The 25368-nt window shown below is 38.0% G+C and overlaps 3 protein-coding genes and 1 pseudogene across 11 annotated transcripts in view; 1 reads left to right on the forward strand and 3 right to left on the reverse strand.

The window, feature by feature from the left end:
• Positions 1-16536, reverse strand: part of LOC146468720 (E3 ubiquitin-protein ligase TRIM71-like) — a 112660-nt gene extending 96124 nt beyond the window's left edge. The window contains exon 1 of the mRNA XM_085124526.1: positions 16461-16536. The gene's annotated coding sequence lies outside the window, so the exon portion shown is untranslated. The remainder of the gene's footprint in view (positions 1-16460) is intronic.
• On the reverse strand, positions 30-22239 carry LOC146468732 (cyclin-dependent kinase 7-like; annotated as a pseudogene). The gene is made up of 11 exons (XR_014867497.1): positions 22186-22239; positions 22051-22110; positions 21672-21705; positions 20317-20390; positions 19623-19690; positions 19409-19519; positions 18735-18853; positions 18139-18238; positions 17021-17082; positions 618-681; positions 30-167 (listed from the first exon to the last, which is right to left on the reverse strand). The product of XR_014867497.1 is annotated as a cyclin-dependent kinase 7-like (transcript).
• Positions 693-6970, forward strand: LOC146468733 (uncharacterized). 8 transcript variants are annotated; one of them, XR_014867484.1, is made up of 5 exons: positions 693-2048; positions 3112-4240; positions 4867-5152; positions 5554-5737; positions 6187-6970. XR_014867484.1 is itself a non-coding variant. In XM_085124533.1 (4 exons), the coding sequence occupies exons 2-4, from the start codon at positions 5124-5126 to the stop codon at positions 6307-6309; spliced, it is 336 nt and encodes a 111-aa protein (XP_084980659.1). In that variant the 5' UTR covers positions 2062-4240; positions 4867-5123; the 3' UTR covers positions 6310-6970. The 8 variants fall into 6 exon arrangements, 2 of the variants coding, with proteins under 2 accessions (XP_084980659.1, XP_084980660.1); XR_014867483.1 differs by lacking the exon at positions 693-2048 and having other exon boundaries at positions 2062-4240; XR_014867487.1 differs by lacking the exon at positions 693-2048 and having other exon boundaries at positions 2062-4240; positions 5065-5152.
• On the reverse strand, positions 13147-16190 carry LOC146468734 (uncharacterized). Its single transcript, XM_085124417.1, has 3 exons — positions 15933-16190; positions 15400-15630; positions 13147-14736 (listed from the first exon to the last, which is right to left on the reverse strand). Exons 1-3 carry the CDS (start codon positions 16044-16046, stop codon positions 14242-14244), a joined length of 840 nt encoding a protein of 279 aa, XP_084980543.1. The 5' UTR covers positions 16047-16190; the 3' UTR covers positions 13147-14241.
• Positions 22240-25368: the final 3129 nt, after the last annotated feature.

Consider the following 25368-nt stretch of genomic DNA (forward strand, 5'->3'; position numbering starts at 1 on the left):
TCGATGCACTGACAGCAGAATGTATGGAGACAAGGCAGTATCCGAGTATCTAGGAATAACTTGTCGCAGATTTGACAAGTCAAGTTCGTTTTGATGTTCGAAACGACATCGTCTTGTTCCATCGTATTGGTTTCTCCTTCTTCGAGGTTCATATTGATCCAGTAAATCTAGATTGGTGACCAATTCAAAAGAACGGTTAGATGTTAAATAAACAATTTCGTTTTTTTTATTTTTCAAGTGGACAAAAATTATGCTTACCAGTTGTCATAAAGAGTATCTTTCATCGAATTATTCGATTCGTGAGGAGTGCACTCTTTATTGAATACTGTCAATTATATAAACACATGTTTATCTCTTTGAGCCACAAGTCAATATAAAGTAATTAACCTTTTTACAAACAACATGACCTCTTTGGCTAGAAGATATTTACAGCAGGCAATTAGGTTTCGATCATACGACAAGTGAGTGCAAACGGAAATTCATTTGTTTGCTTCACAAGTAAATTATAATAATCCTTTTTCAAACGACCTTTATCTCGAGATGTTCTGAGTAGTGCGTTCCTTAAACATTAAAGTATCGGCAAACAACGCATATTGTAGATCTTATTCTACGCTTACCTTTCCAAGGGTCAGTTTTCAGTTGAAACTCCGAGTCAGTACTTGGGTTCTCTCGTGTGTCAGTCTACGAAAGTCAAACAACACCAATAATAACCATAAACATTCAAATCAAGTAATTTACTCACCAAACCGACAAAAAAACAATAGAGAGCGCTTTTGTCGTCATGATTATGTTGTCGCCCATGGGATTTCGGAGGCTTTCAGAAGGAATTAAAAAAGCCGACGCCTGACGCCGACCTTTGCGTTGGCTCAATGCCTAAATCCTGGTTTACACGTACCACGCAAACACAAGCGTAAACACAAGCATAAGCACAAGAAACCTACGTGTAAACCGGTAAGACGCAAGCAAAAGCGCCTTGTGCTTATGCTTGCGTCGTCCCGGTTTAAACGTACGACGCAACGACGCAAGTAAAACCACAAGCACAAGGAAAGGACACTGAAAAACAGTGACAAGTTGTTAGTGTACATTCCAGTTACTCATGCTTTGACATTTGCAAAATGGCGGCAGCAAATTTTTATGCATCTGCGTTTGCGTATGTAACCTTATGCTTATGCATGTTTATGGCACGTGTGAACACCCTTGTGCTTATGTTCGCGTCGTACGTGTAAACCAGGCCTAACTTGCGTACTCTAAATACAACAATTTTCGCACAAATTTTTCGCTATGAACACATGTCATCTGTCAGAACAAGAGATACAAAGATTCTTTATTCCGCCAATGGGCGGCCAGAACACAAATGCTCTTGACATTGACAGCGAAGGTAAAATTAAGTACAAAGAAAACGAAATTAACTTGATAACGGACAAACTACCCACGCGCGCATACAAAAATTTAAAACTCGTGCTCGCAAAAATCTTACGAGTTAATTTACTTGATAGCGAACGAACTACAATTACGTGCGTTCAACTCATGAATGTAAATACCAGCAGGTCCACTTGCTATTATCGGCTGTCTGCTTACAACAGTCATAAATTGTCTCTAGGGCAGAGTGCATTATGGGACAGGTTTCTACACGTGATGACGTTACACGTTTTACGTACTATCACGTGCACAAAATCAGATTGCTATGAATTCTATATCTTCAAATTACTAACGGTAAAATCTTCCGCTCCTCTTGCCGTCACACGGGTGTCTACATTTACCCTAAAACGTCACTTTTCATAACAGAAAATAAATATCACGCATACGACTCTTTCATTTTCAAATAATTAAAATTATTACAGTTCGAATCGTTTTCTACTACTAATAGCGCGCGCAGTGTAAATTGAATAATTACGTTTGTCTATTATGACGTAAGAAATCATCACTATAACAACTGAAACTTTTCTCGTTTCGCGGTAAGTTTTATTACGCCGCAAAAGTTTGAAAAACTATTTTTCCACCGGTGAAGATTTGATATTTTTGTTAAGAAAAGCTAGCTGCAATACAAGGTAAGATACGTATTGAACGTGTTCTAAAACAAAAAGTAGATTGCGAGAAATTGCACACTTTTTTCACCCTTCGTAAAGGCCCCGTCACAAAAATTATAAGTTAATCTTAGGGATCAAGCGGTTCATGCCAGAGAATATATGTTTTCTGTCTAGTCAAAAGGGCTAAATCACCTCAGAAACCGATTTGCACTCAAGGTATAAAAATGGCGTTTGCTTTGATACTTTGCTACTAATTATCGTGGGTGACAAAAAAATTTGGCGCGAAATGTAATTTCCCGTGTGAAATTACACAATTGCTATGGCAAAGTTTTAAAAACTCACGATTGTGAACTTAATTTGCCCGTTATGATATTAAACGGTAACCAAACGGTAGATTCTTAAAATAAGGAAATAATTTCAGTTGCGTTATTTATTTATTTATTTATTTATTTATTAGATTACTTGACAAAACGCGCCTGAAATTGGTTACCCATAGTAACACAAAAGTGACTTAGGAAATTCAATTCCTTTTGTTATAATTAACGAAAAGATGAAAAATTTCAAGAGAGGAAAGGAAAAACCTGCGTTACCGTCTAGATATGTCCCTTTTAAAAACTCGGAAACGATGCATGCATCCAATAGTATCTCTGCAAGTTGCATGGATTCATGTCACACATTACAAGGCCATTCAATTTGTCTTACGAAAACATGACTGAAGTTGCGACACGATACGTAATAACGACTCTGTCCTTAAACGTATTGTCAAACGTTTAATTAACAAATAAGAAAGGGAACTAAAAGTTTTCTCCTGAAACTTGAAAAATGTTGCAGAAAGGCAAATATGATTCAAATAAGAATTTATTCGCGGTGAATGGCAGCTAATGTTACACGTTATTTAACCGTCCGTGCAACTTGAAATGTCAACAAGTATCGTTACCAACCTCTATCATAAAATTGCTTTAACGTCGTACTATTATAAGTTTAAGTTTCTTATGCCACAAGGGTGCAGTAGAGAAACGATTTTGTAAGTAATTATCCTTAATTTTTTACAAGAGAGACATTACAAACCGGGATTTTCTCCTAGGACCATGGCTTCTAGCGAAATATTTTCATATACTCAAGAAGAGCTCATCAGAGTAATAGAGCATCAACATGGCGAAATTCAAAGCCTACTTAATGAAAGAGGCTGGCTGCATGAAGACAGCAACATGCAGAGGAGCCAAGCACAAGAATGTTATGACAAACTTCTGGAGTGGCAGGCGTATGGAAACGGCCTTAAAAAGGATCTTGAAAATTTGAAAAAACGAGACGAACAATGGAAGGAGGCACTGACAAAAGCAGTGGACAAACTAAACACGGAAAGAGAAAACTTCACCAATCTTGAAAATTTATATTCTTCTTTAAAAGAGAAAAACAAACAGTTAAAAGAAACTCTCGAGTCGGCATTCATCCTCGGGAGAGGCATGTATGAAGAATATTGTGCTTTGTACAATAACTACACGTTTCTTCTCAATTATGCGTACTGGATTCAGGGCGGTTGCAATGAACCATTTGCAATTTGTCAAGGTCAAGGGGAGGGAAATCCTACGCAAGCCACCCCTGCAGAAAAACCATCTCCGCTTACCGCGACCCTCCCTCCCGAAGGCTGGTCAGCCATCTTCCCCAACATGCCAACCATCCAATCCCGTCAGAGCCCGCTTTTCATCCGGATCAATTGCCCTTGGGATGCGTTTGTTGGAGCTAACGCCAATCACAAGGTTCCATACATGTCAGCAATTCAAGTCCCACGTGTGTTAGCTATTAAAGCTCCATGCTCATCTGCGGATAACACTCCATACGTGGCTCATACTCAGACCCCATTCTTGACAGAAATTAAAGCACTATGCCTGCCAGAGATTGAAGCTACATGCCTTTCAAAGGATAAAAGTCTCTGCGTGGCTGATGCTCAGCCAATCCCATGCTCGACAGAAGTTAAAGCACTTTGCCTGCCAGAGATTGAAGCTACATGCCTTTCAAAGGATAAACGTCTTTATATGGCTGATAATCGAATGCTTTGCGTTTCCGAGGTGAAAGCTCCTTGTGAATCAGGGAACCAAGCTTAACTCGTGCAAGATAATGAAGCTCTATGCGTGATTGAAAACATTGATACTGAGTCTGCAGGTAGTGCCCATCTGTCTATTAATGAATCGCTGACAGGAAAATCAACAAGCAAGGTAAGTTGAAGAAATGATACGAGTATAATAATATTTCTTTCCGACCATCGCCGTGCTTTTTTTATGTGTTAACATGTATAGTTGTCAAGGGGCACATATGGGGGACCGCGGTCCCCATCTCATTATCAAAGAAAATCACTCACAGATGGTCAGAAGCTCTTTTGGATCTCGTTAAAAATTTTTCCCTTCGTTCCTAAGGCCTCCACTTCACAAAAACCTTGGGTTACACTACTCATCACATTTATGGCCATCGATTTAAATGTTAATTTTTTTCCCAAAATAGTCTTAAGTAGCAATGGTACAATGTTTTGAAGATAAGCGACCTATTTACGACACAACTTTGACTTAAATATTAATAATTTTGAGTAAATAGTCGCTATGCCTTATATGGTGGGGTGAATTCCAGTTAGACTACTTTGTTCCTGGATTTGACGACGAACCACGGCCTCATCGAAATTGTGCTCAAAGGCTCCTATCTGTTTCTCCATGGAGGATGGATTCGATTCAATTTTCTGCTTCTCTAATATTATGATACTCTCTCTGTTATAATATTATGATACTCTCTCTGTTATATTGTATATTGTTAGGATCCTATGTCAGTTAGCTTTTTCTTTTATATTTTTCAGCCAAGAAGTCGTTTTCAAAGATTTAAAAGATGGGTCAAGAAACATTTATTTTGTTGCTGCAGCAGCGCGGATAAAGACAACAGTTCCGCTGCTGTTCCCCCCTCCCCCCAACACTAAAAAAAAAATAAAATAAAAAAAAAATAAAAAAAACATAAAAAGAGAAAAATTTAAAAAAAAAAACATACCCTACATATACAGACAAACAGAATTCTTATTGCAACGGGTCTGACGATGAACCGAAGGAAGCCAATTTCAGAATGGTGACAAATTGCTGTCTTACAAGAAGGTAAAGTATAATTTTTTTATTTTCATTTCCAATGCCTGTCTTAGCAGGTTTTTCGTACAATTTTGGGAGATTCAACGATCTCATAATTAATATTCATAACGTGTTGAGTTGGCTACGGTCATCCTGTATCCAATAAGTGCAACTGTAATAATTGCTTTACTTAGGTTTGTCTCGTTTAGCATTTTTATCTATTAGTATTATGCGTGTTTGAACAGTTTCATGAGATTTGCGCAATACAAATTGCATTATTATTATTTGTTATTATTGATATATCTTCCAAGATAAAAACTGACTTATGCTTGAAGTGGGTTGAGCGAGGGGGGTTCGGGCTTAATTGTCCTGGAGCCATGCCTCAGAAATGACGTACTCTCATTCCAGCTCAACGATTTTCTTATGAACAGTGCTCTACTGCTTAAGTTTCAAAAGGCCCTTTCACAAGTAAAGATGGAGACTGGGGGAACTCACAGAGTAGGTGCTGCCTGGGCTTTGTGGGAGCTGGGAGAGCTACAAGCCACAAGTATCCTGAAAGGAGACTATGATATGAAGATAAAAGGACAGGATTACTTCACATCCAAAGAGAATCAGGTTAGTTTTACACACAATTTTAGAAGACTGTAGAGTGCATGTGGATTTGAAATAAGGGATTACCATGAAAGAAATCGAGTTCATGGTCAGAAAGCTAGAGGGACCTTAAACTCGGGATTTCTCCATATTGTTTTTCTATTTTCTCTGTTGGTGACGTACTTAAAACAAACCTTTAGCTTTCGAACTGTCTCAAATGAGAGCTAACAGAAGTTGCACTTCCGTTGGTGCTATAAATGCATTGTTTTCTAAAGTTGAAAAATTGACTGAATTGTCTAACAATTTTTTCACTCAGTCCAAATTGGAACAACTTAACAAATATTATGCACGTGTAACTGTCTTCTTTTTCAGCACTCATGTTTTTAAATACGTAAAAGAATAAAAAATCCCGAGCTGTGAACACATGTACCTCTTGTGTACCTATTTTTACCCTTCATTCTATTCGTCCCCAGGTCCTTCTCCGAGATAACTTAATGATGGTGAACAGGGAACTGTTTACGTATTTCTTGAGGGGAAACCGATGCCTCTTGCTACCGCGTGCGGGGGAACCGACGCGTCACCTTCTATGGCAGTGACGACAAATTAGCGAAGTCCATAGCTCGCTACTGCGTGCGGGGGAACCGACGAAGTTTCACTTTCCATATCAAAAAAACAATGGCGGCGAATTGATTAGAAATATGCATCTCAGCAACTAGCTGGACTATACTTCATAACGGCATGTTCGGCTCAGAGTCGGATGAATTAAAGCTTTAGAGCACGGTATTGGATAAATCAATTTTACGCCGGGCCGTTTCCAACTCCTTGGATTTTTAGTAAAGGAATGAAGAGTGCTCATATAGAACTATTCTTTTGAACTTTTTCAGTCGCCACTTTAAGGAAACCTTAAAAAAGACGAGCACCTCTTTTCTTTTCTTGAAAATTGTTACAGAAAATATATTCCAATGTATTGTGTAGGGTTTATTTCTTGGGTGCAACATTGCTAATAAATGCAAATTGACGCATTCGCACAAAATTTGTGCTCTTAGCACAGCAATCAGTTACCAAAGGAAGCCTATGTTCTTATTGAGAAAAGATTTTACAGTTGAATACCTTTACAAAGAAGAAGTTCTGCGACTACTCACATAATTTACAATAAACAGTTCTTTGACCTTAAATTGGGGTGTTGCTTACTCTCAATCATATACAAAGCTGATGGAAGTTATAACTTTTCCAGAGAACGTTCTCTCTTACAGCGTCTTAAAATCCACCATGACAATCAACTGTATAACTTAATTGCTGTGGCGGCAGCGCAGATGATGTCCCTGATAGAAGAGACGGACGAATAATTAGTTAACAATCGTAGCATTTTAGCCGCGGGGAATGTAATTCAATTCGTACAAAACCGGAAATAATCAGTCCATCAACGCCATAATCAGCTTAGTTTCCAGGTGGTTCAGGTGAGTCTTTATATTAGCAAACAATAAGCAAGGAACCGCACAACGAAAATGCTGCAGGTATACGCATGATCTGTAAAAGATCTAATCAGCTAAAAATATAAATGACTCAAATTTCTGGAAGGCTGATCGGACTGCGTAGAAAACTTTACACGACAGCGACATGACTTATATTACATGATTTATATTAGGCCTGGGTTCTATATTCGCGCGCGGTGACGTCATTTAACCAACTGAGAGTCTGCTACTTGATACGAAATTCGACTGCGAACTTCGGTTCCTCGGGTATCTTCCCTAAGGGAAACAAATAGTGTGATTCATGATAAACCTTTCAAAAAGCTTTCAATTTTAAGCGTTGACATGTAGACGTGACGGACTTGAAAGCGCATTTTGTAGACGTGTTCCTAGTGACCTGAACTTTGAGTGAAAGCAAAGCTAGAGTTGACTTTCTTTCAGTCCTAAACTAGTAAGCTAGCTAGCAGCAACGTCAAGGCTCATTCACTGGCGACATCTAATGACGTGGTTCTGACATAAACTATCTGTACTTATTCCTACACCACTGTAACTGAGAGGGTCTGGGTACAATTAACTACTTTAATCAAGTGTCCCGTACGTAACGTGTGTATCCGCTGTACACTAGATTGCTTTTTTAGACTTTTTAAAATCATTCACCGATAAATCATTGTTTTGCGTGACATTATTAAACTATAAAGTAACTAAAAGAGATGTTCACGTTCTCAGTGAATGCTATGCGTTCTTTGCATGACAGAAAATGAACATCACGCATGCAACTCTTTCTATTGCATTGCAAATAATTATTGTTGTAACACTGAGTCCCATCGCAGTAAAAAAAAAACCTTTTTCTCTTTGAAGCCGGCATCTGTTGTGCTGAGAGCTTTCTTTCAAGTTCAGCAAACTTGCCCTTCAGTGTGGCAATTTCCTTTTGTGCCTCAGCTTTGGCAAATTGGAGTTTCTGAACATAAGACAAACCGAAAACATGTTTTAAAATATTGCTGCGGACCTAGACTGGAAGAACAAGTTGACAATAGAGTACGATGTTTTGTTATCATGATTCGGTTCGTTTTAGGAAAACCGACCCTTTAACATTTGTTATAGCTAAAAGCAACGTGTGATAAAGAAAGAAAGCAACAGCCTTAATACATATCTCCCGAATGTTCCTATGCCTCATAAATTTTGCAAAATCAGGGGCCAATTTAACAAATCGTTTACACTTGTAACCTGACCAACAATCTGGGCCATACACGCGCATGCATGCTCTCCCTTGAGGAACCAAAAGTAAATAAGCGTCCCTGGTGGTAAATCGAATTACAGTGTCGTGCATACGTGCGGTGCTATCACCAGTATACCCAGACTGGTGATTACATTTTATGCCCACTTCAAATGGTGGTGTTCTCTTCATTTTTTTCTCAAGGAAAAAGGAGACAAATCTTCTAACATTTCACAAACTGAGTGATTCTAACTTATTATTGCTTATTCATTAAAATTACATCAGCGATTTGTCGGTTTTTGGAACCAACTATTTTTAACGTCCATAACATGTCCTTCACCACTTTTTAGACCTAGTTCACCACTCTTTGCCTCTACAAAAATTCTAACCTATTCAGGCTAAACACAAAAACTAACACAGTACTTGGAACTTAGGAAAAAAGAAATAAGCCGGCCGTTTCGGGGACCATGCCATCGTTATATTGTAACCTGGTAATCAACAAGAGGCGGATCTGTATGTTTCACCATGACAAATTTTGGACCCCCGCTCCATTCCTGCGGTCAATTTATGCATCAGTCAATTCCAGCGGTGCCCATCCCCCCCCCCCCCGGGCAACCCCGGGGCATTTGCTCACGTTGTCAGTCCCGGCGGCGGGGCATTCGTAATTTTATCGCGGCCCGGGGGCTGGGCATTTGCCTACCCCGGGGCGACCCCCGGGCATTTGATACACGTGTTTTCGAAAGTGCTATGGAGGAATTCATCGGCAAAGACGAAGCGTTTGTTGAGGATTGGCTAGTAGTTCGTCAGGGACTACACAAACTTGTGGATGTTTTTTAAAAGGTATGTTTTCTCAATTTTAGATATTTCTTCATTAGTTGTAAGCATATAGATATAAAAAGCAACAACTTGAACTATACTTTGTTTATCACATATCGAGAAGTCGGAAACAATCAACGTGAACACGACTACAGCTGTATTTCGCATTTCGCATTCAAAACTAACCTAGCATTTTTAAATTCACGAAAGTCAACCTGGAGTGCACTTTAAAATACTTTAGGCTTGCGAATTCATATGATGCGATCTTCAAGACAGATCAATGCATCGTAAATAGAAAACGAAGCCTGCAAATACAGGCGCCTATCATCGCTCGCAGCAGGAGGGACGTCCGCCGCAATCCCAGCGCAGTTTATTAAATAATAAGCTCCCTACCTTTTTAGCAAAACATAAAAAAATAAATATAATCATAATCAACTAACATGTCCTGTTGTCCTTGAAGTCCTACCGTTGCATTAAAATACTGAAAAGTAGAACATTTTATTCACTGATAATGATTAATAGAAAAATTGAATTGGTGTTGGAAGGCGACGATCCCGGGGGCGGGGCATTTGCCCTCTTCCTTCATCCCCACCCCGGGGCATTTACACAGCTTATGTGTCCCCACCCCGGGGAATTTGCCCATTTTTAACTCGTGAATGCGCGCATGCGCAATGAACGAGTTATAGCGATAGCTGGCTTTTGACTTGGTCGATCAGTCGGTCGGTCGGTTTTGTCGTTAACTTTCGGGCGTGCGCAGTGAGTGAGTTTCAAATTCAATTAGTGGGAAAAACACGCGAACATTTTTTGTTCACGGCGCATCAGGAAATTCTTATTCAATAAGTAGAGGATAATTTGACGATCATTTAGTGCCAGAATGGAGATTTTTCGTTCAATCTGAGCAAAGTTACAAGTTTTTTTCAGTTTTTCAGAAAGTCCGGGGTCGTAAACTCAATTAGTGAAAAAAAAAAACGTGAAAATTTTTTTTCACGACGCGTCAGAATTCTCTCATTCATTCTGTAGAGAATAATTTGACAATCATTTCAGTGTAAGAATGGAGATTTTTCGTTGAATCTGAGCAAAGTTATAGGTTTTTTTCGTTTTTTTCTACAAAGTGCGGTTTCTTTTAAGAATTAAAAATAATTTAATTTAGAAATAATTTAATTAAAAATAATTTAATTTGTCAGTTTTCACGCGAAAGCGGAACGTGCCATGTCACGCATCATTGACGTCGTAAACAAAATTATGCAAACTTCTGGTGAAATGAACACTTTAAGATCTTGTCAGCTTTCATAGAGGTTTCACAGGGGAAAAATGTTTCATTTTCGAAATTTACAACTGGTAATTTATGGGAAAGCAAAAGGACGCGGTCGATAAATAATTCTTATTTAGCAAGAGCTTGTCATAGTTCATTATTTTTACTTGAGGATTGCGTGGACTGAACTCCAAAGGAAAAATTTCACGCATTTATGTCGGGCATGAAATGTAATGCGATACTTTGTTGAACATATTTCCCTTTGTGAGATCGGCTTGCCCTACAGTAATTTTGTAATTTTAATTCCCAAAAAAACTTCACTTGCCCATCGGGCAAGTGATGGTTAGAATCCACTAGCCCGATCGCGAAATCCAGTAGCCCCGGACTATCGGGGACACGAATTTGCATGACGTAGCTGCACATGGCGTGCTCCTATGAACTTTGAATAAAAAAACACACGTGATTTTTTTTAATCGGCGCATCAGAATAATCGGCTTATTCAATCTGTACAGAATAATTTGACAATCATTTTAATAGTACAAGAATGGTCATTTTTCGTTACATAATCGGGCAAAGATATAATTTCTTTTAGCTTTTGAGGAAGTTTCCGTAGCCGTCTAAATTTCAATTACTATGTGTCATCTGCATTCACGAGTTGGCTCACAGGAGCCTTTGATTTAAAAAAAAAAAATGCTAATGCCCGGGGGGGGGGGGGGGGGTGGGCACTGCTGGAATTGACTGACGCATTAAAGGGTCACTCTCAACCACTGTGCTTTGCGGGCGTTGAGTCGTGTGGCGGCCATTTTCGCTTATATCGAAATTGCAGTTCCCAGAGTCCTGGCTTTTTCTGTGGATTTTCAGCGCTATGTGAACGATTTACGGTCCGATCATCATTACATTATAGAGTTTCTACATATATATATATATTTTTTCTATTGAATTTAATTTGTGCCAAAAAAAACCCGATTTTGTTGTGGTCGTACGTCGGGCCAAATGTCGCGATCACCGCCAAAACGTGGTAGGCCGCCTAGGAATGAAAAAAACAAGACCATTCTGTTGCGACAGAGCACGTTCAATCTCTGGAACCAAAAGAAGATTGATCTTGGTTTTCAGGGAAACACCAACAGCGAATTTGCGGAGTTTCTTTTACATAGTTTGGTCCAACGTAAGCAATTTGAACAAGAAAGTATGAGGATGGATGATGGAGCTGAGGTCAAGAAGAACAGAACTGCAGCGAACAGTAAGTAGTTTGTTTCGCGTTGAAAGTATATTTAGCATTGCTTTTCCTTTGTGTCATTTATTTACAATTATAATATTGTTGGAGATTATTTCGAGTACGGAGTCTTGGGTATATCAGCTTATTTCAATACCGCGTTTCAGTTTCAAGCAGGAGATCACTTATCCATTCAACACCAGCAAAAGCTGAAATGGCAGCAATGACTAGCCTTTCCTTGTCTCCTGTTGTAGCAAGCAACGTAGCAAATGAAAGGTACACTTTGCCTTATAATCAATAGTACATATATACATTGTAGTGATCTAGTCTTGAGAAATCTTTGCCAAATGTTCTTACTTGTAGCTTCAAAGCACCCCCCCCCCCCCCCCCGCATATTCTTGCAAACTTACTTATATAAGCTATTTAACAAATCGACGGCAGTTTTCTATGGTCTATACTCTTATAGACCATAAAATGACGTCAAAAATGTTCAAAACTCAAGTGGAACCACGAGCCGCAGGCGAGTGGTTTCACTGCCAAGTTTTGGACATTTTATGGCGTCATTTTATGGTCTATAAGAGTATAGACCATAGAAAAATGCCGTCGATTTGTTTTTTACAATAACATGGAAAAAGTATGAGCGGAGTTGGCTATTTTTTTCGTTGAGAAAGCGCGCGCGTTACATCTGACGTCATTTTTATTGTCTGTACTCTTATAGACAATAGCTACGAGCCAATCAGCGCGCGGGAATTTGGACAGTTATTGTAAAAACAGGTATGTATGGCACCCATGGTTCTGGTTTTTGAGATGTTTTGGCCTGAAAGTATGGAAATTGACTAGTTTTAGTCATAAATAGGGAATGGTTTGTGCAGTGTGTCCTAGAGTTGGGTATGTTGTTTAGATAATACTAATTAATTTTCTCTGTTTGAAATCGGGAATTTGAAGCAGTCTTCTCAATGTTTACACAAACAGAAGCCATTCCTGGGTTGCTGACCTTTTGTACTAGAGACACAACTAATCTTGAAGGTCTGAAACCACTTGTTGATTTTTGGGTCAGGTCAGAAAATGGGTTCAAAAATCACATCTTTTTGTCTGAAACAGGGTTAGGGTTTCAAGAAATGTGCCAGAGATGCCATGAAAATTTTAGGGAGTACCTCCCTGGGCTTCAAAGTTGACAAGCACACCTGTGTAAACATCACTCTAGTCTCACCAAATTAGATGTTCCAGTCCCGCACCAGTGTCTTCACTTGTAACTACCTGTCAAAGAAGATTCACTGTACCAAACTTTTGTATACATTGGTATCCTGAGTTTCAAGAGGCATTCTCTTTGTTTATTTGCTCTTGGTTTGTTTTTTGTAGCTTGACGTTCACTATGATTGATGATGGCAATGATGCATCTATGTCGACACACAAGGAGGATGTAATGGAAACTTCAGTTATCAGCCAAGCTCTAAATAAGGTTAATCCTTTAGAAGTCTCTCCCACCAACCCACAAAACCTTGCTCCTACGATAGCCATGCGTGAACCCCCTGCTACAAAAGACTTAGTGGAGGCCAAGCTTTCAAGATTTAAATCTAAGGAATAACTGTGTGCCTGCAACGTTTACATTCATGACAGGTGTTTAATGTATCAAAAGAGTTGACAACTAAAGGTAAATTGGGCCACCAGTGATTTAAGTGCTGTTGTTTTGAGCGTGAGGAAAGGCTCAACCTCAAAACGTCAACACTCAAATCCCTTTACAGTGGCCAATTTACCTTTAGTTATCAATTCCAATGATAAAACATTTGTTTTTACTCCCCACTGACATAGCATCACAGTTTCCCTAGAGAGACCCTAACCTCCTTATCTGTTCGACCTAGTATCTTAATCTTTTGTTTTTAAAATTTAATAGCTTTAGTTCCCTAACTTTGGTTTTCTGCCTTAGCTTAGTGTGTTCCATGAAAATATATGTACATACACTATAATTTTATACTTATTTTATTCCAAAAGATGAACAAACATGGCTTGACCAATAAAATGTGACTGAAAGTGATTCTGTGTTTGCTGAACATCAGTTATTTGTATAGTTTGAAGACTATCAATAATTAATAACAAGAGTAGACACAACAATAATTGATTTGATTGGAAACTGATAAAAATTGTATTTGTCATCGTTGGTTTCCATGATTGCACCCTAAAATACTCTAACTTTGTAGTAGATATAAGCAACTTCAACTTTTGGATTTCATGTCAGGACACTCAAGTGAAAACTGGCAGTCCTCTAAGAAAGCAATTTTAAGGACGGTGCCAACTTTTAGTACTGTGCACACGTTCTGTGCATCTCAAGATACTTGGGGTTTCCTTTGGGTGGTGCCTTCTAATACAGGGATATTTTTCTGTGGCTTAAAACTATGCAGAGAAAACACAACTTAGAAAGTGCTCTTGGTATCCAAAAAGAAAATTGGGGGAACCATGCTCAATTTTCAATTTGGATTCCAATAGCCCTTGCTAAAATCTGCTTTTCCCTCATAGTCATAAACTGCGCAAAAATACTTCTGTATTAGTAGGCACTGTCCTTAAACAATACTATGATCTTCTAAATCCCAAATACTGTCCATCTAAAGCTGGGTATGCTTCCCTTACAATCCTAACTGTGCAAGCTGGGCAAACTTTTCTGTTTCCCCGGCCCAGTTTACCAAAACGCCATAAAATAAACTGGCGGTATGCAGCTTTTCGAAAGCTATTAGATGCGTAATCGGGTTCCTCTACCCTTATGTCACATCTTGCACGTATTGCAACTGTTAACACTTCCCTGTCTATACAAATGTTCTGAAACAGTTCATAAGAGGTCACACGTGTGCGTTTTCCACAACATTTGTTTTCTTCTGGTGTTGGCATAAGTCTGCACACCCCACAGACACACCACTCTGGTGGTTCACTCTCGGGTGGACCTTCAGGGTTGGGGTGAGCTGTATCTCCCGCAATCAAATTCTTTGCATAATCCAAACTGCCTCGTCCATTGCTCAGCAACTCAAGAAGCAAACGATCCTTTTCCTCTGGGGTGATTGTTCTAATGAAGGCCTTTAAAAATAATCAAAATAAATTGATGTTTATCTTTTGCGAGTGAGGGGATGATTGTGGGGTCTAAACTATTGAAGGGAATCAGCTACCAGTATTTTGTGGGTGAAGTTTTGCAAGCAAAGCAAGAAACTTACAATTGAAAAACCCACTTTTGATCATGTCACCTGCTTCAAGATATAACATAGGATACTGAGCGAACTGAGTTTCAGTGTGAAGATTCATTTACCAGTTGAAGACCCCAAGTGTTACCTTTGGTGGTGCCAAAACACACTACAAACTTTGATAGGCCAAAAATATACCATTCCATTGTGAATACAGAAGCAGTATTATACGTTCTCGGTATGAGAGAAAAACAAAACAAAAACAAATATACGAGGGAAGAAAAAAGACGCTTCAAAAAGTAAACAAAACAATACACTTGAAAAAATAGTAAGTCTTTCATAGTTTTATAGTGTTACTTCTACTACTGAGGAAAGCAGAATACATACTGCGTACATGCACTGCTTACTATTGAAGCAATGATTAAACGTAATGGAAGAATTGCAACCTTGGGACCAGTTAAAGAGAAATTCATCCACTGTTGACAATTCGCGAAGAAATTTGAGGTTGAGAAACATTGTTATTCATAGCAATCATGAACATTGTCTCGGCAGCTTTTTTTACCCCAATTTCTTCTCTAGACTTAGCTGCTGCGGCTTGATGTCTGTCAAAAGCACTGCTAGGAAGTCGAGCAACAGCTGCTGGAGCATTGGAAGAGATCTCTTTCCTGTTCGAGCAAGGTTTTCCTTCTGGACCACAATCACAGTTCGCAGAACAGGGCAAACCGTTGTCACGGCAAACACAACCTCTTGTCCTTCCAGACTTTCTTCTGCAAGTATTCTTGCAGTGACATGTCTACATGCGAACAAGCATTCATAAACATCTCCAAAAATAAAGGCCTACAAATTTCAGAGACCAAGTCACATGCATGTGTAGGAGATACGTGAATAAAGTATTTGCTTTCGAAAGTCTTGAATAGTGAAACGTTCCAGCAGAACAAGCAAACCAATACATCATGCATACACAGTTAAATTGCAGTTACTGTCACCTACAAGGATTACGGCTTTTTTTCTCTATAAAATGGAACTATAATCACAATATTTTCCTCATAAAAGCGGGTTCTCACACGAGGAAGAAAAAAACGAGTTTCTACTTACCATGCGGGTTTCGACGCTAACAGCCAGATCATCTTGTTGTGGCATCTCGTCATCGGATTCCTCTCGAATAATCGAACCATACCTATTCACTGGTCTTCCTTGAATTGAGGACATGCTTCAATTCTCAACCTAGAGTTTGTACGTGTATCATTCGGCTCGAATTCGACGCGATGAAATTGTAACGCGATAAGATGTCGACTCACTCGCTATCATTCTTATCAATGTCCCGGATAAAAACAACAACAATCGCCCGCAAAGCACACTGGTTGGGAGGGACCCTTTAATACAACATTTTTACCTTTGTAGTTTGCAAATTGGAGCTTTGGTCTGACATGCGCACATAAAAAGGACCCTCAATGAAAACTGCGCAGATTTGTCAGCTAGTAATTCCTCAGCCGAGATAGGGGCTAATATATCAAGATCAAGATAAAAGTTAAGAGCCTCATTCGTAAAATATTCTTTGGCAACACAAAATGCACATAACTATATTTTTCGGCCTAGTGTTATAAATATCCTAATTTAGCTTACCTTTCTAAATATGTCATTATTTGCATTAGACGTTTGACCGGCACACTGTGTCTTGGCGCAGTTTCTTTGAAGCTTTTAATTAGTAATATTGCGTCGTACTGAAAATTGAACAAACGAAAGCCGAAGAGCTCCACAATTATTGCAATTGCTTTACCAAGGAGCTTCAAGCTCACAGGGTATAATGTTTTGATTGTCAAAAAGGGAACATGTTGAATTGAGAGTATTGCTCGTTCTCTAAAAAATAGGGATTTTAAGAAGCTACTACGGCGACGGCAACGAAATCGTCACAAAAAAATTGGATTTAATGAGAAAAAAACGGCTATGCACGTGCGTTATAAATTTTCATACTTTTCTTCGCCGTCCTCGGCCAAACAACACCGTGAAATAAACAAATTTAAGGTTTTGTGGAGAACGTGAGCACATAACGGTAACTTTTTTATTCTCTGTCTCAACTTGAACGCCATTCGCTCCTCTTATGTTACTGGATAGTTCGGCCACATTGTACAAGTGGAACGAATTGGAATAATCGCAAAGTAGTTAAAGTATAAACGCGAACTTACAGTTTCAAGCGATGTTTCGTTGCAGTTGCCGTCGTCTGTACCACTCTAAAAATTTCTGTGGACTGCGACCACAACAACAAACAACTGAACAATTAAGCAAGAAGATTAAACCCTAATTCTTCAATCACTAAAAAAAACAACAACAACAACAACTGAACAATTAAGCAAGAAAATTAAAGCCTAATTCTTCAATCACTAAAAAAAAAACAACAACTGAACAATAAAGCAAGAAGATTAAAGCCTAATTCTTCAATCACTAAAAAAACAACAACAACAACTGAACAATTAAGCAAGAAGATTAAAGCCTAATTCTTCAATTATCACTAAAAAAACAACAACTGAAAAATTAAGCAAGAAAATATTAAAGCCTAACTCTTCAATCACTAAAAAAAAAAAACAACAGCAACTGAACAATTAAGCAACAAGATTAAAGCCTATTATTCTTCAATTATCACTAAAAAAACAACAACAACTGAAAAATTAAGCAAGAAAATATTAAAGCCTAATTCTTCAATCACTAAAAAAACAACAACAACAACTGAACAATTAAGCAAGAAGCTAAGATTAAAGCCTAATTCTTCAGTCACTAAAAAAACAACAAAAACAACAACTGAAAAATTAAGCAAGATTAAACCCTAATTCTTCAATCACTAAAAAACAAACAACAACAACTGAACAATTAAGCAAGAACATTAAAGCCTAATTCTCCAATCACTAAAAAAAACAACAACAACAACTAAACAATTAAGCAACAAGATTTAAGCCTAATTCTTCAATCACTAAAAAAACAACAACAACAACTGAACAATTAAGCAACAAGATTAAAGCCTAATTCTTCAATCACTAAAAAAACAACAACAGCAACAACTGAACAATTAAGCAAGAAAATTAAAGCCTTATTCTTCAATCACTAAAAAAACAACAACAACAACTGAAAAATTAAGCAAGAAGATTAAAGCCTAACTTTTCCTTAATAAAAATGAGACAAATGAGACAACAATGTAAATATCTTAAGTTAGCTAACGGCGGAAGGCAGTGAATAATCAAGGATACAGAAAAGTCACATACTGACCAAGATAGAAGTAAAGTTATGTATTAATGTGATGAATGTTAGGTACCCGAAGGAGAAGTTCAGCTAAGATACATCCAACAACCCACATATCAACACCTGTACCATATATCCTTGCTCTAAATAACAGTTCTGGAGGCCAATACCACCTATACATTAACAAACAGAAAGTTTATAAGAATTAGTCCTAACATCTGGATTGCAAGCAAATGGACTAACTTTGCAGCATTAAAACTTCACTAAAAATTAATTTGGGGTTAAACTCAGCAAAAAGGGCAATTGACCTGAACTTCAACATGAAGAATTCATACTATCCTAGTTGATAAAAGGCAATGACAAACCTCTTTGTTATACATTGTACATTTTTGTTAGCATTTTTGGCCTTGAGCCTGCACAAACCACAATAGACAATAGATTGTGTGTTGGAGCAACTGACCAATAGCGCCCTCTCTGTTAAGATATTCAAATGTGGTGTGAACGTTAAAATAAAGGAGTGTGTACAGTCACGGCCCTTCCAACATTTGTAGTACCATTGTTGTCATGGCAAGGTTTCATAAACAGTCCCTCAAAATAACTATGATGCTATCAACTCTTCACTAATTCAAGTTTTGAACAATCACGCCACAAATAGAACGTTGTTCCCACCTTGTCACCACTTGCTGGAATATAACCTTAGTTGGACTTCCAAAAGATCTGGCAAGTCCAAAATCTCCAATCTTCAGCACACCTTTATCATCAATCAGCAAGTTGTTTGGTTTTAAATCCTGGCAGCATGAATAACAACTGAAATATTTATCAGAATTTAATTAACAGACAATGACATATTAAACAAATTAAAACAAAAAAAGTAGCGCAGAAACAGATTGTCACCTGTTGTGTTCACAGTCCCAGGCTCCGCCCTGAGATTCATCTCCTTACCCTTAAACATTCCAACTTTTACTGACAGAAATGCTATCTGTTTCATATTATACGTAAAAAAAAACTGTACCCCTTTTTTATACCTGAAAGATAAGCCAAGGTCTCATATGGTTCCAGAAGTGAGGCTAATCTTTGCATTACAATCTCTGCCCTTTCTAATTCACTTGATTTAATTGACACTAGCCTTTGAATTCCAGTTGACATTCTATTTTTCACACCCTTAAATAATAAAAATTTCAAATTTTGGTGGTATGCCAATAGGCTCCCTTTTCTGGCGGAGCCTTTCCGTATACCCAACTATATGGAGTACTGCTCTTCCCTTCTCGGCATTGCAAGAACATTATTGATGTACACAAGCAGTCATGGTTTTACTAGAAGTTTGGAACAAGGTGATAACTTACCCTGTGAAGAACCCAGTTCATATGTAGATATTCCAGACCTTGTAATGTCATGATGACATAGCTTTTTATGTTTGCAGGACTTAATACAAGACTTGTATCTTAAATCAAAACCTGAGACAGAAACGCTCAGCATTCATTGATAGGACATCACACCCAATGAAATGTACATGTATTAAAATATACTGCAAATTCAAGTCACTTAAATTAAATTTACCTCAAGATCTGTCAAGATCTGTCAAACACAAGACTAATGTTGGATTTGTGACCAAACACATCAAGAAACTAAGAAGAAAAGAAACAGTAATGCTTAAAATTGCTTCATTATTTTAGTACCCACAGGATTGTTAGTAACAGTTCATGCACGAACTATCACTGAAAGCAGTTATGTACCTTCACCTATCTTGTGAAAATATTAACCAGTTTAGTTTTTATTTTTCTGTCTCAGAATCATTACCATAATCTGGACACACAGCAATTAAAATCAATAGTTCTGGTTTTAAACTTTCAAACCAAAACAGATTTATGCCATAAATATTATTAATAAATATATGCAAGTTGCGGAAACCTAAAAGGGAAGAGGATGAATTCATGAGCGCAGAGTGTAAGACGCGAGCAAAAAGTGCAAGAGAAGGAAAACAGGGGAGAGGTGGGTAGGACGCCCCTTTTTCCAATCTTGCATTTGCACCCCATGATTCACGCACTTCCTAACATCCTCCCCTCCACCACTTTTGACACCTACTACGAAGGCTACTACCAATTTTTAGTTACTGTTTCTTTAATTCACACAATAAAAACAAAGATATTTAATCACGACACTATGCCTACCTTTTAAAGACGTTTATAGAATGTATTTTACACTTCTGACAATGTCCATGGTGGGTCCCACCTCTCAATAACCTTTCTATTACCTACCCAAATTACATATTAGGATGTCTGAGTTCCTGTAGAAGCTTGATTTCACACAACACAGTTCTGCTAATTCCTACAAATAAGACCACCATATAAGCCTGGTTAACTGCATAAAAGTAACAGTGGGTTGAAACACAATATATGTCCTTTGAATATCAAATAGTCATTTCTGTCATGTCTCACAATTAAAGGATCGTTGACGACCGCAACAAAACCCCATAGTATTCTCTGCACAGATAATTTACAAATTTGTGTTCACAGACCAATGGACACCAGACAAACAACAATCATGAAAAAAGTTTCAGTTCAAAAATACATAAGTGATTAATGTAGATACCTTACAATCTAACATATGTTATAGTGATGACTGGTCTAAATACAGTCGACCCTCCCTTTGCGACCACCTGTTGTCAGCGACCAACTCTCATTAGCGACCACTTTTCCAAAACACCGAAAGTTTTCAACTGAGTCAAATCACTATAGATGGAACCTCTCGTAGGCGACCACCTCTCGTAAGCGAACCACTTTTAGAGATGATTGTTTAAAATTTTCAATTGTTTTTAGCCTCCCGTAGGCGACCACTTGACATACAATCTGCTGTTTTTCTCACCAGTGGAAATTGTGAAATGTGTCGCTGTAACATATTGGCCCACACAATTACAGCGGATGTCGTATTTAAATCTCACAGCCAGAGCTACTGCAAGTGTCTCCCGAAATAGCTCAGCATTGAAACAATTGATAACATACACATGTACTAATATAGTGTACACTGAAATAAACTTTAATCGGGTTGAATCCCTTGTAGGACTGCAACTCTCTAATTATCTTGTAAATAGCATGCATGTAAATGCATGACTGGTGATGACTCTCAACCTTGTAATACTCAACAGAAAAATTGTGGAGATAAAAGATGTCAACTGGATTATGTAACAAATAAACAAAAGTGAAAGTTGTAAATCTGTTAAGCTTGAATTTCAACATTGCAAAAATGCTGTTAACTGTTAGCTCCTAAATCAGGCAGTCAAAAGAAAAGTTATTACTTTGGGTTTCAATAAGCACTGGCAAAGGGTTAGGTCTCCAAAATTACCATATGTAAATTCCCCGAAATTTAGACCCCCTGTGGTCTGACCTCTGGTAAACGACCACCTCCCCTAAGCGACCACATATCCTTGACATTATGGGTGGTCGCTTACGGGAGGTTCGACTGTAATAATAAACCAACTATTAACCAATAAGCACAATCCAGAGAAACATCTATTTATCTTGTTTTTGTATTATTACTATTATTATTATTATTATTATTGTTATTGTTATTGTTATTGTTATTGTTATTGTTATTGTTATTATTACTGGCCATCTTTCGCTTTATTCCTTTGCCCAAGTTTGATCTGTAAAAGAAACATTACAATAAAATTTACATAGCTTAGGACATAAAGAATCCAGGCAAATCACCAGCTTCCATCATCAATAAGCCAGTGTACAAGTATACTGCATCCAAGCCAGCTGGTAGAATAATTCCAGCAGCTGGCTTCGATGTAGTATATCTAAAACAATTTGTTTTAAACATAATCAAACTCATTAAAATTCTGCAACTGATCAGCAAGATGAGATATCACATGACTAAACAAAATCCCTTTCATCTAATTTATACAAAAAAAAACATGTCAAATACAGAAAAAAATTGATTAGCTGCCAGCTATAATAGTGGAAGTACCTTCATGTTGTATAATTACCTTCTTCACTGCTACAATCGAATGAGTTTCCTGATCTTCGGCTTTATACATCATCGCAAGCTGCCCAAAAAATATCTCTTTTAGAATATATAACTATTGGATCGATCAATGAACCTCACATATTATTGCATTTACCTGTCCTTCGCCTAAGAAGTCAATCTTCTTGTAACGTTTCGAACTTCCGTCCATTTTGTTTTCATGGTATGGGCTGTGGTGGGCCTGAGTACTAGCAGATCACTTTAGAGCCCAGTGCCCAGGACGAGCCAAAGCCCGCGCGTAATTGTTAGGTTCGTTATGTTTCTGTCATTTTTAGGCCACTTTGTTCATAACTATTTACTTCATCCTTATCGTTCCATAGGAATTTGAAATTTAACTGATTTACTTCTTTTATGATATTTTCAGGAATGGGCAACAAAGGATGTATGAACAAATTTTGGTAGAAGCAGGAGCCAGTACGCACAAGTAGAGAGAAGAAGTAGCAAGTTACTCAGGGCTTTTCGTCGTGGAGAAACTCCCTGCTAATCCACCCTTCGTTTATCATTTTTTATGTGAATACGTTTCTTCATTTAGCAGATTTTGGTCTAGTATCCCACGCAGTCTTTAAAGAGAGTTGTATATGTGAAAATTTAACGACACCACCAACTAACGACTAAGTTTGAGCAATGTGAGGAACATCAGTAAGGCCTGTATTGGCTCTGAGCCTCCAGCATCAGGCCATTTCATACCAAAACTAACGCTAACTCCCCTTCCGAAAAAAATAGTCTGCAAAGTCCAAAAGTGTGTATTGCGACTGTCTGTGCACCGTATTTTGCCATAGACTGTTACAGCGGGTGTCGAGTTTTGAACTAAACTGTGACCCCATCCTCGAAGATGTGGGTATAATAAACGAGGACATATAAAGAGGTTTATAATTAACTATAATGTATAATTCTGATCGAGTGTATTAACACTAGCAAGGATTCCGAAGGCTTCCGCTCAACACAGGTTTCACTGTAGTCTAAATTCACTAAAATTTTGTCCCGCAATCCACCAATCATCACCCGAATTCACAAAATGACACTCTTGCAAACTTTCGTGCTACTGGCCGGTTATTGTACTGTTAGGTTTTTCTTTAACTTGCTCATCTTTTTCTTCTTCACTGAGGAATATATAACCACTGACAAACGCGTTTGTTAACTGAACTTGTTTATTTTGAATATTTCATGCTGCATGTTTTTACAATACTTTACATTTTTCAGCGTAATATGTAAAAAGTAAAGGCTGGCGAACGGTGTTTTTTCAAACTGAAAACTGACAAGCGGCGTCTTTTGCAAGGCTAAGAAAGTCTCGAAATTATGAATTTTTTTCTCCACCACCCTTTGCTTTAGTCTGTGGTTTCCACAGCGTAAGAGGTCTAAAGTCAAGTTACTAAAGCCAGCTTAACGAAGAATCAAAACTGCTCTATAGCTACAAAATTTCAGCTCAGGCCTCGATAAATGCAAGTATTAAACAACAGTATAAAAGCAACCATACCTTTGAAAAAAAGACAATACAAGGACACTTACATAACTTTCACCGATTGAGTTAAACTTACAATTATTGCTTAACTACTGCGTATGTACATTAACTGTTGGAGCAGCAGCAGTTTGCCGATTTGGGGCGCAATCTAATTGCTTTACGGTAACGTCATTTCCTTTTTGGATTGCCCAGATGTTTCCTTTGAATAATCGGTATTTTATCCTGTGTTTGACTAAATTATAAAATTATTAAATAGAAGAAATGCCCTTGAAGTTATTTACGCAACTTAGAAAGTTGCGAAAAGAAGGTCTAAAAAAATTTAGACTTGAAAGGGATTCGAACCCATGAACTCTGCGATACCGGTGTAGTGACTACCAACTGAGCTATCAAGCCAACTGGGAGCTGATCACATATTGTGAGTTTGTAATGTACTCGTAGAGGATGAATAAGTGAATATAAAGACCCTCACAGAAAGCCGGTAAGTTGCGAAAGTAACTACGGGGGTCTTTCTTCTATTCATTCTTTCACCCGCAGTTGAAATATATGTTTCATATATTTATATTTATGTATACCTGGATTTATGAAAAGATATACCTCCAGAAATATTGTCTTATGTTAGTTTTACTTGTGAGATTTTAATCTTTTTTTTCGTGCATTTTCTTTTGATTCATAGTCATTAAGTAGAAAGCATACAAGGGTCATTAGCAGACATTTACATGGTTTGTTTTTCAAACCGAACTTTCGGGCACTTTTTGTACAAATTACGTCTTGAAATGCAATAACTGCGGATCTTTGTCATCTTTCATCAACATTATCATCCAACGTTAGGGATGTTTCCTGCAGCATCCTTTGGATTATCAGAGTGTTTTGCCTGGCTGTTCTGGAACTTAACAGACATGGTATGATTAAATGTTGACATGTGTAATCACAGTATTCAACAAACCCAAATTACCAAGTACCACTGCAACTTGTGGTATAGCCCAAGGGGGAGGGGGCTACTCCCATAACTTTTATGCTAAATAGGTATATGCTGCTACCAAAGGTATATTGTTGAAGCAGATAGGTCTGGGAAAGGGTATAGAAATCAGAGAGTTTTGTTCTAGAATAGGATATCAATGAGAAAAAATTTGGTTTAAAAAAAAAGGTCGCGGGAATAAAAATTAAGACTCAAGACTAGGATGGGGGGATTTTTTGTGTCTGATCTAGAACATGGTTTGGTATAAGATAAAGGTTTCAAAGCCCCAGTGGCACAACTCCATCTAAAGCTATTCAAAACTCCACTCAGTACCCCCCCCCCCTACCCCCGGGTGATATAACCTTAGTGAAAATCTAAATTCAGTTGAATACTCCCAAAATAATATACCTAGGAGGTTGTTTTCGGGAGGTGTTCTGTTCAGGGTCCCGTTTGCATAAAGCCGACCCCCACACTTCAGTGCATACTTAAGAGTTCCCACAAATCTGATTTGCACAGTGGACAACAAACATACTCTTGTGGACAAGGACAAAACGTTTTGGTGTGGGAGAAAAATTCACTATCATCATGATTGGAATTAAACAACTACTCGTTATTATATTTTCCCCCATGCTGAGATCAGACCATGTATTAAGTGGTCGCTTATCACAGGTAAAAACTAGAGAGATTTTCAAATCATCAGCACCCAAAGTGTTCACGCGGTCGCTGTGTAAGGATTCAACTTTGCGTGATTGTGTGTGTGTGTGTGTGTGGAGGACGGGGTGGGTGAGGGGATTTTTCAATTGTTGAAAAGTGGCCGTTTATAAGGGTTGGTCCTACAGGTTTGACTCAATCCTTTTATGATGGTG

The sequence above is a fragment of the Pavona decussata genome, unplaced genomic scaffold (genome assembly GCF_977016875.1).
Source record: "Pavona decussata unplaced genomic scaffold, jaPavDecu1.1 SCAFFOLD_130, whole genome shotgun sequence".
Lineage (NCBI taxonomy): Eukaryota > Metazoa > Cnidaria > Anthozoa > Scleractinia > Agariciidae > Pavona > Pavona decussata.

Coding starts and splice junctions, on each gene's coding strand:
- LOC146468733 (XM_085124533.1), top strand. CDS start 5,124: ATGGTGACAAATTGCTGTCTTACAAGAAG. Junction 5,153..5,553: donor AATTGCTGTCTTACAAGAAG/GTAAAGTATAAT, acceptor TCTTATGAACAG/TGCTCTACTGCTTAAGTTTC. Junction 5,738..6,186: donor TCACATCCAAAGAGAATCAG/GTTAGTTTTACA, acceptor ATTCGTCCCCAG/GTCCTTCTCCGAGATAACTT.
- LOC146468734 (XM_085124417.1), bottom strand. CDS start 16,046: ATGTCCTCAATTCAAGGAAGACCAGTGAATAGGTATGGTTCGATTATT. Junction 15,631..15,932: donor TTAGCGTCGAAACCCGCATG/GTAAGTAGAAAC, acceptor GTTCGCATGTAG/ACATGTCACTGCAAGAATAC. Junction 14,737..15,399: donor AGTCTAGAGAAGAAATTGGG/GTAAAAAAAGCT, acceptor TTATTTTTAAAG/GCCTTCATTAGAACAATCAC.